General features: G+C 42.7%; 1 protein-coding gene across 1 annotated transcript in view; it reads right to left on the bottom strand.

Moving 5' to 3' along the window:
* Positions 1-2,092, bottom strand: part of nfatc2 (nuclear factor of activated T cells 2) — a 124,254-nt gene extending 122,162 nt beyond the window's left edge. Inside the window, exon 1 of the mRNA XM_033041551.1 lies at positions 1,780-2,092. Coding sequence (XP_032897442.1) covers positions 1,780-1,840 — 61 coding nt within the window. The 5' untranslated portion in view covers positions 1,841-2,092. The remainder of the gene's footprint in view (positions 1-1,779) is intronic.
* Between the last annotated feature and the right edge of the window lie 14,684 nt (positions 2,093-16,776).

Below are 16,776 nucleotides of genomic sequence, written 5' to 3' on the forward strand. Positions count from 1 at the left end.
CAGCGGGTGCAGCAGCATCTATGGAGCGAAGGAAATAGGCGACGTTTCGGGCCGAACCCCTTCTTCAGACAGACAGAAGGGTTTCGGCCCGAAACGTCGCCTATTTCCTTCGCTCCATAGATGCTGCTGCACCCGCTGAGTTTCCCCAGCAATTGTGTGTACCTTGTGTAGGAAGGAACTGCAGATGCTGGTTTACTCCGAAGATTGACACAAAATGCTGGAGTAACTCAGCGGGACAGGCAGCATCTCTGGAGGGAATAAATGGGTAACGTTTCAGATTGAGACCCTTCTTCAGACAGCTGCCTGACCCGCTGAGTTACTCCAGCATTCTGTGTTTATCTCTTACATGTCATCTCCTCCCACTTCAGACTGAAACGGAAGTAGAATCAATCCATCAAACTCATATATCATATGTAATTTGCGGCAAAAATAATGTAATTCTACGGTTGGGTGGTGGGGGTGGGGGTGGAGGGGCGGGCAAATTTAAAAAGGCTCCAAGGACATTTTGAAATCTTTAGGTACACAAAAATGCTGGAGAAACTCAGCGGGTGCAGCAGCTGCTTTTAGTCAGAAGGCAGGTTCGGCAGCAGAACTCAATGGGTTAATCAATAGTGATCCAGGATGTTGGGAGGGTGGTGGGAGAGGGGAGGGGCGGGCATTTTAGCAATGATGTTCTGTTTTTTTGCAAGCTGACGGAGTAAAGGAGAATGGGGCTGTGTGCGTGAGTCAGAGAATTGGAGGGACAGAGGCTGTGTGAGAATGGCCCTGAGTCTGAAGTGTGAGAGAATGCGAAATAGAGCGTGCGAATCACAGAGAGAGAGGGGCCGGGGTGGGTGGGTGGGGGGGGGGGGGGGGGGGGGGGGTGGTCTTGAGACGGGACGCGTGGGCGAGGGGGTGGGAGAGAGAGAGTGTGAGAAAGAGACTGGGGAAAAGCCAGAGTGTGTGTGTGGGGAAGCCACAGGATTTCGGATTGGTCGGGATGGAAGTTGTGACAACCACCTCCCACCACGTTGCAGCCACGCTTAACAAAAAAAAGTTGGAGCGGTGAGAATCGAGTAGGAGACGGAGCCCTGCGATTTCACCCCGTTATATCAGTCCTAAAATAAATTACGTTGCAAATGAATATCCCCAGTAAAGAGGGGGGAAAAAGCTGTACAGAATATACAAGGGGACGTACAATCTGACCCACCAGTGAATATAAACCGCAGATGTCCGGAGGAGGCTATTTCGGACGGGCATCCAGACCTTAGGATTGGTGCCATGCAATTGTATTTCGTTCACTAATTGCATGCGTTTTGTACATTTCACGGCGTCCCATTTGAGAGGAGCCGAGGCGTCTGCAGAAACCAGCCTCGCGTCAGCGCTGCTCGAGGACAGCGGCACATCTGGAATAGATGCTTCCAAGAATGTCCAGATGCATAATTAAATCGACAATTACTAACGCTTCCGTTACAGTTTATATACTTTGCTAGCGAATAAGTTTCTAAAACAAAAAAAAATAATGATATATTTTGTTTTTCTAATTTGCACAGAAAATAGCACATTCAAGGCTAATTCACCGCCCCAGTCAAAATAAATATTCCCATGCACAGCAAGGTTATGTCACATTACGACGACCCTGTAATTTCCCCATCAGTACCATTACCAGGTTTCTGCAATTCAAATACTTGGAAGATTGTTAACAACTTTAGAGATTAAAGAAAAAAAAAAGTTTAGAGTTTAAGGAAAAAAAAAAGTTTAGAGTTGAAGGAAAAAGTTTGTTTGAGAAAAGAGCCATACCGTGATTCATAGACCTCATTATGTGATAGGGCACCACTCTGCATCCAGCTTCTCTGAACATTTGCAGGCAGGTCGGTTAACATCAGTCAGTGTAAGGCTGAGCTTTCGGCTGCGGGCAAAGACTTGTCCAGTTTATGTGGAATAACTGAAGCGCAGGGCAGAAGCAGTCCGACAGTGCAGCCCAATCCCGAGCTTTCAATGCACTGCACTGATTTTTTCTTCTGTCCCAGATCTTACTCACTACAGAGGGAAAACGCCACTTCCTTCCCAAGGATCAGAGTGTTTATAGTTTCGCTCCAGTAAAATAACGGGATTCCCTCTGTGTTTCCTCCTGTTTAGTCCGTTGCCTTGACCACCCTGGCATCCATCCCGACACTGAACTAAGGGGTTTCCTGCAAACTTGTAACTCCGGAATCCATTACGTCGCCACTGATAAATGCCAAATACTTTTTTTTTGTGGGTTTCTTATTCAGAAATACAGATGCTTCATTGTCAGGCATAGTAATAATCCGACACAGAGAAATTAGAATACATTTTTAAAAAGGACAGTCAGATTCTATTTTACAGGCCTTACCATTAGAATTTTGCACAAATCGCCCTCTCTTTTACACAAATCATAAAAAAAAAAATCCCACTCCTCCCATACCCAACACACACTTTCTATATAATTTTAACCTCATCTAAATGACTTTTGATATCATTCTTTTTTAATTTTGTCTGCTGATTTGGAAATGGTTTGACAATAATAATTCAACATCAGTGGGAGAGGAGAGTAGGACTTGACTTCCTTACCCAAGAGGACAGTGGAGATTTAGTTGTTATTTATTTTTGTATTACCAAGGGATAAAGGAATATGGGATTAGCATGGAAATGGAAGACTGAGATACAAGATCATATTGAATGGCAGGTAGACAAAAAATGCTGGAGAAACTCAGCGGGTGAGGCAGCATCTATGGAGAGAAGGAATAGGCGACGTTTTGGGTCGAGAGTTTATCCAGCATTTTTTGTCTGCCTTCGATTTTTCCAGCATCTGCAGTTCTTTCTTAAACATATTAAATAGCAGTTCAGTTGAGAGGGATCATACAACCCACTTCTGCAACAAATTCAATTGCTCTTATTTTCTACGTTTCCATAGAAAACAAAGAATCCCGGCATCTGAGTAAATTCTAAAATTGAAAATAAAAATGCAGATTGTATAATTTGGACTAAAAGTACAAGACAAATGTCCTATAAGTTGAAATTTTTGCTTCAATTCTGTCGTGAAGGTGCAAGATGGAGTGGGGTTTTGAACGAGAAGGCAAGTACAATGTACAGTAGGAATGAATGGGTCATTTTATGATTGGGAGGATGTGGAAGTAGCCGGTAGATGCCACAGGGCTTGGTGTTGGGACCACAGGGCTTTGTGTTTAAGAAGGAACTGGGGCCACAGCTATTTACAGGCGGGGGTCCAACAGTGGGACAACATAGAGCTAGTGTGAACAGGCTAGTGTGAATGGTCGGCGTGGACTCGGTGGGCCGAATGGCCTGTTTCCATGCTCTATCACCAAACTAAACTAAACTAGATAAATGACATGGATGAGGAAATGAGGTGGAATGCCACTTTTTGTTGCTTTTGAGGAACGGCTGGGTGGCAGTGTGAGGAGTGGGCACAAAAGGCTTTCACAGGTATGGACAGGCTAAGCAACTGAACGGAGGCATGCAGATGGAAAATACAGTCCTCCATTCAGCAGAGTGTTTTGTTAAGTGGTGAGAGATTTAGCCATGTTAAGAGGGACCAGAATAACTGAAGACAAAATAATCGTCTCACTTGAGAAGAATGAGGTGATCTCATTGAAACAGACACATTTCTTACAGTACTTGATGGGATAGATTAAGGACAATGTTTACTGTGGTTGGAGATATTGAGAACCAGAGGTCAGTCTCTCAAAAAAGGGGGTCAGACTCAGAGGGGAAGAAATTTCATCATCCAGAGGGTGGTGAATATATGGATTCCTCTACTCGAGTGGATAGTGGAGATTCAGTTGTTGAGTATATTCAAGACAGTTTGATGTTTTGTAATATTAAGGAGCCGAGTGCGTGGACCAGACGCAGCCTGAAACTGCATGGAGCGGTGGAGCACTTAACCACAACTGGGACTTGAAACTGGTGCCAAATCTGGCAACTCCATATACTGTTTCAGTGTACTACTGCTGCACACTTGTACTGTATCTGGGATGTTTATCTAAGATGTATCTAACTGCATATGCATAGTGATATCTATACTGAAATGTACACAAAAAAGAATCTCACTGCACCTCGGTACATGTGACAAATGTTCTCTGGTTTGTTTTATGTGGGGGGGTGGGGGAGAGGGTCGGGGGATTTATTTTCAATCTCTTACCTTGCTGGAGATGTGCTTGTTTTCCGGGTCATATCTCCGGTTGCTCTGCGGCCTAACATCATGAAGCTGGAGGCCTTGTTCGGAACTGACTTTGAGCCCCATGTCCACGGGGCGTGGACTTGCCATCGGAGCCAATTCCTTGCCTGGGATCGTTGCTCCAACCGCGGCCTGTGGACTTCAACATCGCAGAGCTCGCAGTCTCGGGAGAGACCGAGTCGGGAGCTCCAAAGTCGCAGAAAGTTTTGACTAGCCCTGACCCGGGGTCGATTGCCCGGAGTGGGGAGCATAGATCCCCCCGACGCACGAGCTTGACCTGACGCGAAGGGCCCGCCACCGGCTACGGGAGCCAAGATCGTCCCGTCAACGGAAGGCTCGAGGCCCCTGACCACGGGAGAGCAAAGAAGGGAAGAGATTGAACTTTTTTTCGCCTTCCATCATCACAGTGAGGAATCCACTGTGGTGGATGTTTATGTTAAAATGGATTTTGCGTGTTCTGGTGGTTTTTTATTAGTATGACTATGGCAAATTATATTCCTCGTATGTTGCAAAACATACTTGGCTGATAAAGTATGAATATGATTAATTTTATGATAAAGTACCATTGAACATTAAAGGAATATGGGATAAGTGAGGAAAAGGGAAACTGAGATAGAAAAATAAAATGAGTAGCAAATCAGTTAAATGACCCGCCCAAATGACCCACTTCTGCTTCAAATTTGTTTGCTCTTATTAAAGAGGATTGCTTGATTGATACAGCATGGAAACAGGCCCTTTGGCACACTGAGTCCATGCTGACCATTGACATTCCATTCACACTAGTTCTATGTTATCTCACTGAAACATCTGCTCGGGGCAATTTTGCAGAGGCTAATTAACCTACAGACCCGCAGATCTTTGGCATCTGGGAGGATACCCGAGCACCTGGAAGAAACCCACGCGGTCACAGGGAAAAATGTGCAAACAGAAGACGGACAGCATTCGAGGCCAGGCTCGAACACGAGGCAGCAGCCCGATTAGCTTTTCAAGTTTGTGCCATGTTTGACAGTAATAACATTGTCAAAACTTCCATTGTTCACAATTTTACAAGTTATTGGAATTGAATGAGGCCATTCGGTCCAACGAGTCTACCCTGTCATTCAATCATGGCTGATCTCTGCCTCCTCATCCCATTTGCCTGCTTTCTAAAAGAGCGCCTGTTATTGGTCCCTATGTTCCCCAAGTGGTGGGCAAGAAAGGGAATTGCCTATTATGTTTGCACTTTTTGATCTTGTGGAAATTATTTCTGCATGAATAAAATATCAGGAACAGCTTTGATGTGGCCTCACACTTCTACATAGCTATGTAGCAAAATTATCTCACTCCCTGCCCTTTCATATAAAACTCCCCCATGCCCCCACACAACTATTCCAATGTGAGGTACGGCCAATATAACCATACCAGGCTGCATTCTTGTTTGATGTGAGAGTAGGAGGATGACTGGAATGGGGAGAAAAGCCCCCCCCCCCCCCCCACAGAAGAGTGATAATTTGGAATAAGTTCCAAAGTACAGTTAATTACTGACATGATTGATTAAATTCTACAAAGAGATTTGTATGAAAACAGGTTAAAGAAAGGATGAAAGAACTAAAATGGAATTCACATACATCTATAACAGGCGGCACAACGTGCAGCGGTACTGAGTCAGCAATCCTGACTACGGGTACACGGAAGGGTCTCGACCCAAAACATCACCCTTTTCCTTCGCTCCACAGATGCTGCCTCACCCGCTGAGTTTCTCCAGCATTTTTGTCCACCTTCGATTTTCCAGCATCTGCAGTTCCTTCTTAAACACCTGACTACGGGCACTGTCTGTACAGAGTTTGTATGTTCTACCCATGACCGCATGGTGCTCCGGTTTCCTCCCACGCTCCAAAGACGTTCAGGTTTGTAGGTTAATTGGCTTTGGTAAAATTGTACAATTTGCACATAGCGCTAATGTCCGGGGTAATCGCTGGTTGGCACGAACTCAGTGGGCCAAAGGGCCAATTTCCACACTGTATCTCTAATGTCTAAAGTCCAAAGTTGACAGTTCCTGAATATCTTCAACCTAATAAATAAAGGTATTTACATTTCCTCTACTATACATTGCCGAGCAAACCAAGATGGATAATATATCAGGTGGGGTAGACTTGCTTGATTCACTTTTGAGTGTTAGTGGCACAGGGGAATATTTCCCATCTTTTCCTCACAATATGAAATAGTTGAACAAAGCCCATGTTGAATGGATAATGGATTGATCAGTGGAAGGTACAGAATTCAATACTTTATTCTGATTTTACTCAGTCATTGCATTGAACTAAATGAAAATACCTTTCTTTTATTTTCATTTTTAAAGTGCAGCTGCTATGACAACATAGTCACTACTGTTGTCTTACTTTAGTTTTGAGATACAACGTGGAAAGAGGCCCTTCGGCCCACCAAGTCCACCCCGACCACGATCACCTGTACAGTAGACCTATTCTACACACTAGGGATGATTTACAGAAGTCAATTAACCTACAAACCTGCACGTCTTTGGAATGTGGGAGGAGCTTGTCAGGCCACATTTGGAATCGTGTGAGCAATTCTAGGCACTGTATCTGAGGAAGGATGTGCTCTGCTCTGGAGAGGCTCCAGAGGAGGTTTACAAGAATGAACCCAGGAATGAGTAGGTTAACACACGGTGAGCGTTTGATGGCACTGGGCCAATACTTGCTGTAGTTTAGAAGAATGAGGGGGGACCTCATTGAAATGTACAGAATAGTGAAAGACTTGGATAGAGTGGATGTGGAGAGGGTGTTTCCACTAGTGGAAGAGTCTAAAACTAAAGGTCATAGCCTCAGAACTAAAGGATATTCTTTTAGGAAGGAGATGAGGAGGAATTTCTTTAGTCAGAGGGTGGTGAATCTGTGGAATTCTTTGCAACAGAAGGCTGGGGAGGCAAAGTCAGTGGATATATTTAAGGCAGGGATGGATAGATTCTTGATTAGTATGGGTGTTTTGAATTATGGGGAGAAGGCAGGAAAATAGAGTTAGGACGGAGAGATAGATCAACCATGATTGAATGGCGAAGTAGACTTGATGGGCCGAATGGCCTAATTCTGCTATTATCACTTATGATCTTATGAAACCGACTACCTGGAAAAAACCCATGCAGTCACAGGGAAAACAGACAAACATTGTACAGACAGAATCCAGTGTCAAGATCGAACCCGAGTCTCTAGCGCTGTAAGGCATTAACTCTACCGCTGCACCACTGTTCCGTCACATTTCTATTGTCTCTTATGTAGGCAGACCAATATTAATAAAGTGCAAACAAATGTAATGCTAAAAGCTTGGGAGAAAAGTATCTGGATCAATGACTTTCTAGTGTTGTGTTCTGTTTCCCACTTATTCCAATAAATAAAAACATTACTTTAAAGTGTAGTAATCATACACATTTGAACTTCCTCTTCAGCCATCGGAAAACAAGAATATAGACATTGTAATTCTGGAATGCTGCAAGCATTCAGCAAGGCAATTGGGGAAAACAGTCTTGTTAACAGTGCATGTATAAACACCTTCACTGCACAATCTCCAACTAAGTGAAAAAAACACATCCTCAATTCAAGGCCCTGCTTGCCCTCTCAGGTAAACCTAAAATATCTCAACATAGTACATGAAGATAGGGAAGTCGCCATTACTCGATATTATCTAAAGAGTTAAATTAGTAGTTAATCTCATGTTTGCACTTTATGTTTTAGATGCTGTATTTGTTTTCAACAAATGCTACACTGAGTTGGTCATAAAAGTACTTCAGAGAACCTCAGCTGCTGTACAATCTAAGTTCATTGACAGAGTGAATGTTGCAAATATTGAAATGACCTTTGCCATGTGTCACAATTTAAAAAAACACATTATGTGAAAAATTGCGGCAAGACTGATCAATCATACACTTAGCAAAATCAATAAAATATTGTTAATACTACACCTTGTGGGATGTAAAGAATAACGTGGAATGTCAGAATTACATTTGCACAAGACTGAAAGCATTATGCTCCTAGTGTGTACGATATAAAACTGGGATAACATGGTACTCGTGTGAACGGGTCACTGTGGACTTGGTGGGCCAAGGGGCGCGTTTCCACACTGAACTCTCTAAACTAAACATAACATTAGATGGCCACAATGTTTAAGAAGGAACTGCAGATGCTGGAAAATCGAAGGTAGACAAAAATGCTGGAGAAACTCAGCGGGTGAGGCAGCATCTATGGAGCGAAGGAAATAGGCAACGTTTCGGGCCGAAACCCTTCTTCAGACTTCAGTCATTAGATAGACACAAACTGCTTCAGCATCTCAACGGGTTAGGCAGCATCTCTGGAGAACATTGATTCTTTATATAATATCAAATGGATATTTGATATAAATTAAGAAGTCTATCTTTGGTATAAACCAGCATCTGCAGCTTTTTATTAAACTAAACATTATATGGCTAATAATATTTTGTTCTCTATAATATTATTTAAACTAGATTGTAATGCTTACTGGAATGTAATGCTTACTGCCACAGAATATTTGTTTTAAAATATATATTGGCAAAGCTAAACTCGTTTATTTTTATGAAAAGAGAAACCTTTTTGACTACCTTTATTCATATTTTGTTTAGGTCAAAATGCTACAATTGTGACGTATAAGATCTGCCTAATTGTAACAGCGATGTCTTGAACGTAACAGGTGCTTGCAACGTTGTAATCTAGTCCTTAGGGCATGAAGTCTGAGGTCTGAGGTCTGAAGTCTGAGAAGAACTTTTTTCACACAGAGAGTGGTGAATCTCTGGAACTCCCTGCCACAGAGGGTAGTCGAGGCCAGTTCATTGGCTATATTTAAGAGGGAGTTAGATGTGGCCCTTGTGGCTAAGGGGATCAGAGGGTATGGAGAGAAGGCAGGTACGGGATACTGAGTTGGATGATCAGCCATGATCATATTGAATGGCGGTGCAGGCTCGAAGGGCCGAATGGCCTACTCCTGCACCTAATTTCTATGTTTCTATGTTTCTATGTCTCGACCTGAAACATCACCCATTTCTTCTCTCCAGAGATGCTGCCTGTCCCGCTGAGTTACTGCAGCTTTTTGTGCCTATCTTCGGGTTAAACCAGCATCTGCAGTTCCTTTCTACACATTTATCCTGTCCTTTCTCTCATCCCACTTTCTCCTCCCACCCCCCCCCCCCCCCCCCCTCCTCCCAACATTCAGTCTGAAGAAGGCTGAAACATCACCTGTTCTCCAGAGATGCTGCCTGACCTGCTGTTACTCCAGCACTTTTACTCTTTTTATTCTGCATCTGCAGCTCCATGTATCTACAACCCCACATCGCCTTTTTCTGTCCAATTGTCCACCTGCAAAATCATTCATTATGATGTTTAACTACCTTCAAAAGGTACAAAATGCAAAGTTGCTATATTTCTTCACTCACTGAAAGGAAAATAAATTGCAAATCACTGCTGGAAAATCCATCCTTTAAGACAGTATTAGCTTCAGCTGTGATGGCGTCCATGGTAACTACATAGCCTGCTGACAACTAGTCTAGCCCATGGTTTACAAGGGCTCCCTCTAGAGACTCTAAGATGAAATCTGGATTCCTGTCAGTGCACCTGTACTTCCGACGGTTCGTTCCAAGCATGCTGTTTTGTCTTGCCAATACTAAGACAAGAAGTTTTCTCCAGTGATAGTGTTGTTTCCCTTTCAGTGCCTGGTCGTGTCTTTTGGGAGTTTGGGCACAAAGAACTCCGTGGAACCATTTGAATGTTTACTGGGCATTTCTGACAGGAAAGTTTTTGAAAATCATTGGTCTAGCTTCACTTGTGAAGAATTGCCATATGGTGAGTTGAAGAACCGTTGCCAAAGCTCGTGGAATATTACTCCAGCATGAGTCACTGACTTCAGAAGAGGAGAGAGAGAGTTGGAACTGAAAAAGAAAGTGTGGGGGATTTTTATTGCTTTTTTTATGATCCAAGTGTACAGATTATGAGATACTTCATGCTAAAGTTTTCCCCTCCCTACCCATGGATCAGGCTATCCTGTCCCATTTGTAATTCTTGGTACACTCTATGAGCAGCCAAAACGAATTTAATGAACATCTGGTTAACGATTCGTTGCAAAGCTCGGATATAAATAAATCTTGATCTCGCTCAAATGTGCTCTTGACCCAATTCTGGAATTGCCATTAGTTTTAAAATAACTTCTCTTCAGTTTGACACAATGTCCACAGAGAACATTTACACAGGGGTCACGGAACTTGAGGGTCTGTAATATCTACAAATGAATCACATTTCTAAATAAGGGTCTCGACCCAAAACATCACCTATTCCTTTTCTCCAGAGATGCTGCCTGACCTGCTGAGTTACTCCGGTTTTTTGTGTCTTTCATATTTCTAGATGTTTATGTACTTAACAAAGCATTATCGCATTTGCAGCCAAACATTTCAATGCAATGTTTGCACTGTTTCCCGTTGACTGGGTTTTAGTCTTCTGGAAAACAGAGCACGAGACCTCTCCAGTGTTATTTGTAGATACACCCCTGAATAGTAAGATAGACACAAAAAGTTGAATACTCAACGGGACAGGCAGCATCTCTGGAGAGAAGGAATGGGTGATGTTTCGGGTCGTGACTGAAGTCAACCCGAAACATCACCTATTCCTTCTCTCCAGAGATGCTGCCTGTCCCGCTGAGTCACTCCAGCTTTGTGGGTCTATCTTCGGTTTAAACCAGAATCTGCAGTTCCTTCCTCCACATTTCTCCTTCCCCTGATTAGTAAGGCTTGAAGCTACTTGAATAGTGTTAAAGTGGGAAGTGGCATTCATTTTCATGAAAGTCTTTTTATCTCATTTTTGTTTACTTAATAAAAAGATCATTGCGGTATGAACATTTTCTTCGGAAAAGTTGAGTGGTCCATAGCAGGTCTTTAATAAACAACACAAAATTGGAATCCATCCCATTCTGTTCCCTCCGAACACACTTTTCTCGTTAACAGTGGAATCATTTGCAAAGCTGGAATGGGGGAAGCCTGTATGAGTTTTGAACGCTGAAAATCCACTGAATGTGTGCCAAGCAGCGGAGACTGGAAATATGTAAAACAAATGTTTGTAACCACGTGGAGACTCCCAAAACAATAATAGTTGTTTTGTCATCTCTCTGTAGGTGCCGCCTTGTTTTCAAGGAAGAGTGATTAAAAGTGTTGTTGAGGGAAATAGCACTTGCCGTAAATAGCATCCACCTACATAGCAGTAGTCTACTGATGTTGGAAACAGAATGAGTAGCATTGGAGAGATCCACAACAAACGGACCATGTTTTCCAGATTTAGATTTCACTTAGCCTTTTCTCTTAAATCGTTCTACAATTTACCTGGTGTGATTAATGGCCAGTCAAACCAGAGCTGCTTTTGGAAACCACAGGACCTCTCATTTCATGGGGTTACTTAATGTCAGTGACTACCTTTGTCCCCCCCCGCACACCAGTGTATTTCCTTTGAATTGAGAATAATGCTTCTGTTGGCAGGTAACCAACGAGCAATTATCTTCGATCATGTTCAGCAAAAATCTTTATATAATCACAGTCTTTAAATAGCATCTTTCAAGTTGGCAATCCAAGTGGGTTTCCAAAGTCGTGAAGAAAACTAAAACCTGTCCAACCCAAGTGAAGTTAGGAGGGACTGGTCAAAGAGTTTACATTTAAGGAAGGTCTTAAGACTTAAGGGGAGGGAGAGAGAGGAACTGAGGAACTTAAGAAGGAACGGTCAACCAACAAATGTGTGTCAAAGGAGATGGCCCATGCGTGATGGATCTCCGCCCTGAGTTCCACATTTCATACCCCAGGAAGCGAGCCAATGTACTTGGATGTTGGGATGAAGGATCTTACCTACTGAGTCGATTTTCTCATAGGGAACAAAGAGATAATGTTCTAATGTGTAGGAAGGAACTGCAGATTCTGGTTTAAACTGAAGATAGACGCAAAAAGCTGGAGGAACTCGGCAGGTCAGCCAACATCTCTGGAGAGAAGGAATGGGTAATGTTTCGGGTCTTGACACTTAACGTCAGTTATTCCTTTTCTCCGGAGATGTTCGCTGACCCACAGTTACTCCAGCTTTCTGTGTCTATCTTTGATCATGCTCAAATCTCTATCAGCTAGTAGTACAGATACATCTTGCAACACAAATGACTTGAGTGGGACTAGGAGCAGCAAAACTAAGGTAATTCCCCCACACTCTGATGGCGAAAAATGTTGAGGCCAATTCCAACAACAGATGGTTAAGATCAGATAAAGCCACACAAATTAGGAGTTGTTCTATGTGGGCACATACTATGCATCTCAACTTAGCATCTGTTTGTTTTTAAAAGCGACAGGCACAAAAACAGATAATTTCTGAAGCAAAATGCTTGATCGCTCATTCTAACAGATTAGGTCTGGTTTCAGTTACATAATTAAAGGATTGATAAGTTACAGATAATTATTTATTAAGATTGCAGAAAGGAGAAATGATTTTAAATGGAGTGATTTGTTAGTATTCAGACTTGTTCAGTTAAGAGAAGATTAAGAGAAGTCAAATTAACAACAAATTATTCTACAGATGGTAAGGATAGAAATTCATGAGCTATCACTCTGCAGCAGATCACTTTGCTTCAGTCATGGGTGAACAGGAGGCATGTACTAGCGAAGGTCTATACCCAGAAGTATGCAGATGTCCAGAAGTACCAACTGATCCACACATGGCTACAAATCATTCCTGCACTTTTACATTCAATATCTTCCTTACCAAGGGTAGTGGGTATAATGAACAGGCTGCCAAAGGCAGGTACCATAACAGCATTTAAAACAAACTTGGACAAGTGCATGGAGAGCAATGGTTTAAACACAGAAACACAGAAAATAGGTGCAGGAGTAGGCCATTCGGCCCTTCGAGCAGGCACCACCATTCAATTTGATCATGGCTGATCATCCAAAATCAGTTCCCCGTTCCTGCTTTTTCCCCCATATGAATCCGTTAGCTCTAAGCGCTAAATCTAACTCCCTCCTGAAAACTCTTCTAAATCTAACTTGTCTCTTGAGTTGGCCCCCAATGCCTTCTGTGGCAGAGAATTCCACAGATTCACAACTCTCTGGGTGAAAACGTTTTTCCTCATCTCATTCCTGAATGGCCTACCCCATATTTTTAAACTGTGACCTCTGGTGGAGGGATATGGGTCAAATACGGGCAAATAGGACTTGTTTAGATGGTTCACCTTGGTCGGCATGGACTAGTTGGGCCGAAGGGCCTCTTTCTGTGCTGCATGACACTAGGACTATGAAGTATTATATCAATTTTTTTGAATAGAATATGCTATGTCTTCTATAAAAAGTGTCAGGCAGCTAGTAGTAAAAGTTAGAGTAACTTCTTGATAGTGAACATAAATTCACAGTATGGTTCTGAGGTGCAAATTAATTACGGAACCTGAGAGTTTGACATTGACAAATGACAGCATCCTCGATTAGGTCAAAGTCAGCATGGCACCTCGACATCTAATGATAAATCTCTGTCAGGAGGGCTCAGCCGGAGAGACCTGCTACTGAGGCCGACTGGTTATGGAAGGTCAAAACTCAGCTATGTGTTGAGAAAAGAAAAATAGCCATTTCAGCGGCTGGGGGTGGTGTTAGGGTTAGATGGAGGGTGAATGGGTTGGAGATTTTAATGGAGCCAGATGAGGGCTGGATGCTGCACAAATAGAGATGTGTATTATATTGCAACCATTCCTTTCATGAGCCAGGTTACCCTGCTTATCACCATACAAGCGTCCATAACACATATTTAGGGGCACAATGGTGTCGCAGTGGTAGAAATGCTGCCTTACATCGCCATACACCCGGGTTTGATCCTGACTATGAATGCTGTCTGCACAAAGTTTGTACGTTGGCCCTGTGACCATGTGGGTTTTCTATCGAGTGCTCCAGTTTCCTCCCACATCCCAAAGACGTACAGGTTTGTAGGTTAATTGGCTTCAGTAAAACTTGTAAATTTTCCCCAGTGTGTATGTAGGACAGTGCGAGTGTCTGGGCTTCGCTGGTCGGTGCGGACTCGGTTGGCCGACGGGCCTGTTTCCGCGTTGCAACTCTAAACTAAACATATGCTATACTTTTGTAAAATAAAATTACAATCAGTATTCCATAACTCTATGGTGATTATAAATTATCTATTTATAATCTTGTGTTATAATTGGGTTCATGTGCAGGTGATACTCAAACATATTGTCATACAGCGTGGAAACATACCCTTCGGCCCAACTTGCCAACGCCGACCTACATGCCCCATTTACACTCGTCCCACCTGCCAGCATTTGGCCTATATCCTTCTAAACCTATCCTATCAATGTACCTGTCCAAGTGTCTTTTAAACCTTGTGAAAGTACTTGACTCAACCACCCCCTCTGGCAGCTCGTTCCATATACCCACCACCCTTTGTGTAAAAGAAGTTGCCCTGTTTGCTCTTTTTCCTTCTTTACCTTCGACCTATATCCTCTGGTACTTGATTCCCCTACTCTGGGTAAAAGTCTGTGCATTTAGAAATTGGATCAGGTGGGCTGTAGGCATCAAAGTGGTTTCGAGAGTACCCACTTAATCTTCGTCTGCCCACAGCTTTTACTTCAAATGAGAAAAATCCCTCCCCCACCCAAGTCGCACTAGCTTCTCTTTTTCAATCAAGAACAGCTAACAATGGCCTGTTTCCTTAATCATCATTACCTTTTTGTATATCTTTCATTCATTGTTCTTTATCTCTCTACATCATCGTCTATATCTCTTGTTTCCCTTATCGCTAACCTGTCTGAAGAAGGGTCTCGATCTGAAACGTCACCCATTCCTTCTCTCCAGAGATGCTGCCTGTCCCGCTGAGATACTTCAGCTTTTTGTGTCTATCTTATGATCTTACGTGTGTTAATGCTCCACATTATGACAGCTGGGGTAATCACATCATTCTGCAGCAATGCACTACAGCACCTGCATTTGAGCCAAGTAGTGGTTGCTGGTGACATATCAAAAATGTGTGTGCAACCTATGTACTCAAGTAGTTGACAAACAAGGGGTATCACACAATGCCACATAGAGGCTGATGTAGCAAATCAATGTTAATAATACGTCTCGCGCTGGGACAATCCAGATAATTCCTATAGCCCACCCCAAGCTTCATGGTCGTCTTACATTGACCCACAACTCATTATGATAAGGACATAACCTTAGCCACCAGTTGTGGTAGAGTTGCTGCCTTACAGTGCCAGAGACCCGGGGTACTTGCCTGTTTGGAGTTTGTACATTCTCCCCATGGCCTGCATGGGTTTTCTCCAGGATCTCCGGTTTCCTCCCACACTCCAAAAGTGTTCAGGTTTGTAGGTTAATTGTCTTGGTATAATTATAAATTGTCCCTAGTGTGTGTAGGGTAGTGTTAATGTGCTGGTCGGCGTGAACTCGGTGGGCAGAAGTGCCTGTTTCCATGCTGTATCTCTAAACTAAAAAAAGCTGAAGAGAAAGAAGAGTCAGAGAGGGAGGAAGAGGGGCAGGAAGTGGAGGAGGAAGGATAAAAGCAACCACTGTCTCGTCAGTCAGTGAGAGTGCATTAATTATGATGGCAATTAATGCAAATACAATTCACAATTCATCCACTCCGTATCTTCCTTTCATTGTTGATCACCACAACATGCTCTTGGCCATGTTACAAAAGGAGCTGATTATAACAAACATCTCAACTCAAATTCATAAATCGTCTGCCAACATATTGGATAGAATCATTGATGATTGCTCCCTTAGGGATTAGTTTAGTTCAATTTAGTTTAGTGATAGAGCATGGAAACAGGCCCTCTGAGTCCATGCCGACCAGCAATCACCCATACAGTAGTTCTATCCTACACACTAGGGAAAATGGACAGAAGCCAATTATCATACAATGGTATGTGAACAAGATTCAAAACATTCTCTGTCTCCTCTTTAGCAGAGCTCATGTCCTGAGGAGATGGCTTGTTTACTGCCCTTCTCCCCTGACGTGGTTATAGGCCATACATCCTTGATATCTCAATTTCAGCTAATCCTACCTCAAAACTATCCCCCAAATTTACTTCTTGTGCCTTTAGCTCAGCTGGTTGTTGTCTTTCAAAGTTTTTGTCCTACTTTGTCTTGTATCTTTCCTCTTCCACCAATTGCTGGCCAGATTAGAGTTCTAACGCAAGCAACTTGGACCAGATTCAAGACTTCTCGCTGTACAGTACAAAGCAGACATCAATGGCAGAAACATTCCTCAATGCTTCAGCCTTAAACAGGCAAAATATCAGATATCGCTCTGAATTACTTCAACCCAAAATATATTACAATAAACCACGAGAATAGACCTTCTCAACTCTTACAATCTTCGCACATTTTAAACAATGTCTATAAATATTGGTATGGCAGAAAATGTTATATAACAAGGGGTGCTGATTAGGTTGTTGTCTAGCTTTTTTATATAAGTGATTTTTTTTTGATTTTTTTAAAATTAGTTTCACAGTTAGTGATGATTCATGAGTTAACCCTGGGTTAAAGTGGAAAGACGAAGAGAACTTGAAGATTT

This window comes from Amblyraja radiata, chromosome 23, assembly GCF_010909765.2.
Source record: "Amblyraja radiata isolate CabotCenter1 chromosome 23, sAmbRad1.1.pri, whole genome shotgun sequence".
Taxonomy (NCBI): Eukaryota; Metazoa; Chordata; class Chondrichthyes; order Rajiformes; family Rajidae; genus Amblyraja; species Amblyraja radiata.